At 40.2% G+C, this 2,048-nt stretch overlaps 1 protein-coding gene across 1 annotated transcript in view; it reads right to left on the bottom strand.

The window, feature by feature from the left end:
- Positions 1-149: 149 nt before the first annotated feature.
- The window catches only part of LOC101849302 (muscle, skeletal receptor tyrosine-protein kinase), a gene marked incomplete at its 5' end in the record, with an annotated part of 131,685 nt that continues 129,786 nt past the window's right edge, over positions 150-2,048 (bottom strand). Inside the window, 1 exon segment of the mRNA XM_013084695.1 lies at positions 150-429. Within this exon segment, the coding sequence (XP_012940149.1) occupies positions 150-429 (280 nt within the window).

Below are 2,048 nucleotides of genomic sequence, written 5' to 3'. Positions count from 1 at the left end.
AATATTAATAATAGTAATAATAATAACAATAATAATAATTGTAATAATAATAATAACAACAACAACAATAACAACAACGACAATAACAACGACGACAACAACAACAACAACAACAACAACACAGCCAACAACAACAACAACACAACAACCTACCTGCACACTTGCAAGGGCGGACTGCTATCGTCGCGACAATCCGGGAACACCAGGTGACACAGCAGACGATGGGCCGGACCCTCACAGAACCCCTGGCTGGCGCCATTTTCCCGCGGGGCAAACAGCTCCAGGGCGGTCATCTCAGCCAGGTGGCTCTCCAGCATGTCCTCGGGGCCGTAGCCCTGTGTGCGGTTGTGGAGGACCATGCGACCCTGTAGGTAGGGTCGACACACGGAGCCGTTGTACGCTGCGCATTCCTGGCGGATTGGGTTGGCTCTGAGGATACACGGACAATGACAATATATATATATATATGATACAATAAACAAATTGACAAACAAATACACGGACAATGACAATATGTATAGTTTGATATGATAAACAAACTGACAAACAAATAGACCGACATAGATAATAATATAGTTTGATATAATAAACAAACCGACAAACAAATAAACTGACACAGGCAATAATATAGTTTGACTTAATAGTTTAAGTTTTAGTAAGTGTTTAACGGCACTTGCAACACAATAAGGTCATATAAGTGCCGAAGATTAGAGGTGTTACAAGAGATTAACATACACAAAACAGGAGGAGAGATCGGGACGATAAATGTTTGATAAGAAAGAAGCAAACCACCCACACAATATAGTTTGATACAATAAACAAACTGACCCACAAATAGACCGACATAGACAATGAATTAAAATAGTTTGATGAATTATTCAAACGAAGGTAACAGGCAAAGTTCATTGGAAACACAATGCGAAACAAACAAACAAACAAACAAAGAAAAAACACACACATTGTAAGAGCAACTCCAATCTCGTGGGAAAGAAATTGGACAATGAATCGTAACTCAAAGCATTCGTAAATCCACTCAACGTGCAGATGATAAACGCCATTCCGTCACACGATATCACGAGTATTAACATGCCCACACTTCCCTGGGTCTAATATTATCCACACTCATGGCCTTCTGTCAGAAAATAAACAGCCTGTCAAAAGAAATGGGGCTTACAAGACTCCTATTATAAACGACAATTCTTGGCAGAATTCTATCAAATAGTTCATGGGCCTAGCGAAGAATTAACTCGTTTATCTCGTGAGCTCTCGTCAGAAATAATAGGCAACAGATGCTGACAGCCACACAACTGTGGGATTTCCTTTCATTTCTTTGTGGGCACGAAACAAGGCTTTCTCCACAGAATACTGAAAAAAGGACAAGAGGACACAATTCAGCGGTATTGGAATTAGTGCAACTTCTGCATTATACAATTTTTACTTTATTTTTGGGGGGTCTAAATTGGTATGCTGCATGACTGGGTAGTGCAAGGCTATAAATAACACGATGATTGGATGATTACGTTTTCAAGTTTCTTTAGGACGCCACTATATAAATCTGTCGTGTGCTGCAGGCCGCAATGTACCGCAAGAAATGACTTGAATTGTAAAACCCTCCTAGTGGGTGGTAGGCGGGTGCTCTAGTGTGGTTTGCTCCTTCTTTCCTATCAAACATCTATCGTCCTTACCTCCCCTTCTTTTTAATGTTTGTTACTCTCTTGTGACACCTCTAATCTTCTGGTGCTCATATGACCTTATGCAGTTGCGAGCGCCGTAAAACCTCTACTAAAACTAAGGGTGCAAAAATGTAGGAAAAAAACACAATTACAATCTAGTCAACTGTTCCCCCTTTGCCTTTCATTTGGTTCCAAATAGAGTCACATGATACGTAATCTATGTTGAGCCAGAATTACGTCAGGAGTGCCCAGTTTGAGGTATTCCCATAAAGTCTATTAGTTTTAGTAGAGGTTTTACGGCGCTCGTAACTGCATACGGTCATATGAGCGAAAGAAGATTAGAGGTGTAACAATTAAGAAAGTTTACTTTACTTT

This window comes from Aplysia californica, unplaced genomic scaffold, assembly GCF_000002075.1.
Source record: "Aplysia californica isolate F4 #8 unplaced genomic scaffold, AplCal3.0 scaffold00310, whole genome shotgun sequence".
NCBI lineage: Eukaryota > Metazoa > Mollusca > Gastropoda > Aplysiida > Aplysiidae > Aplysia > Aplysia californica.
This window is presented reverse-complemented; position numbering and strand designations above follow the sequence as displayed.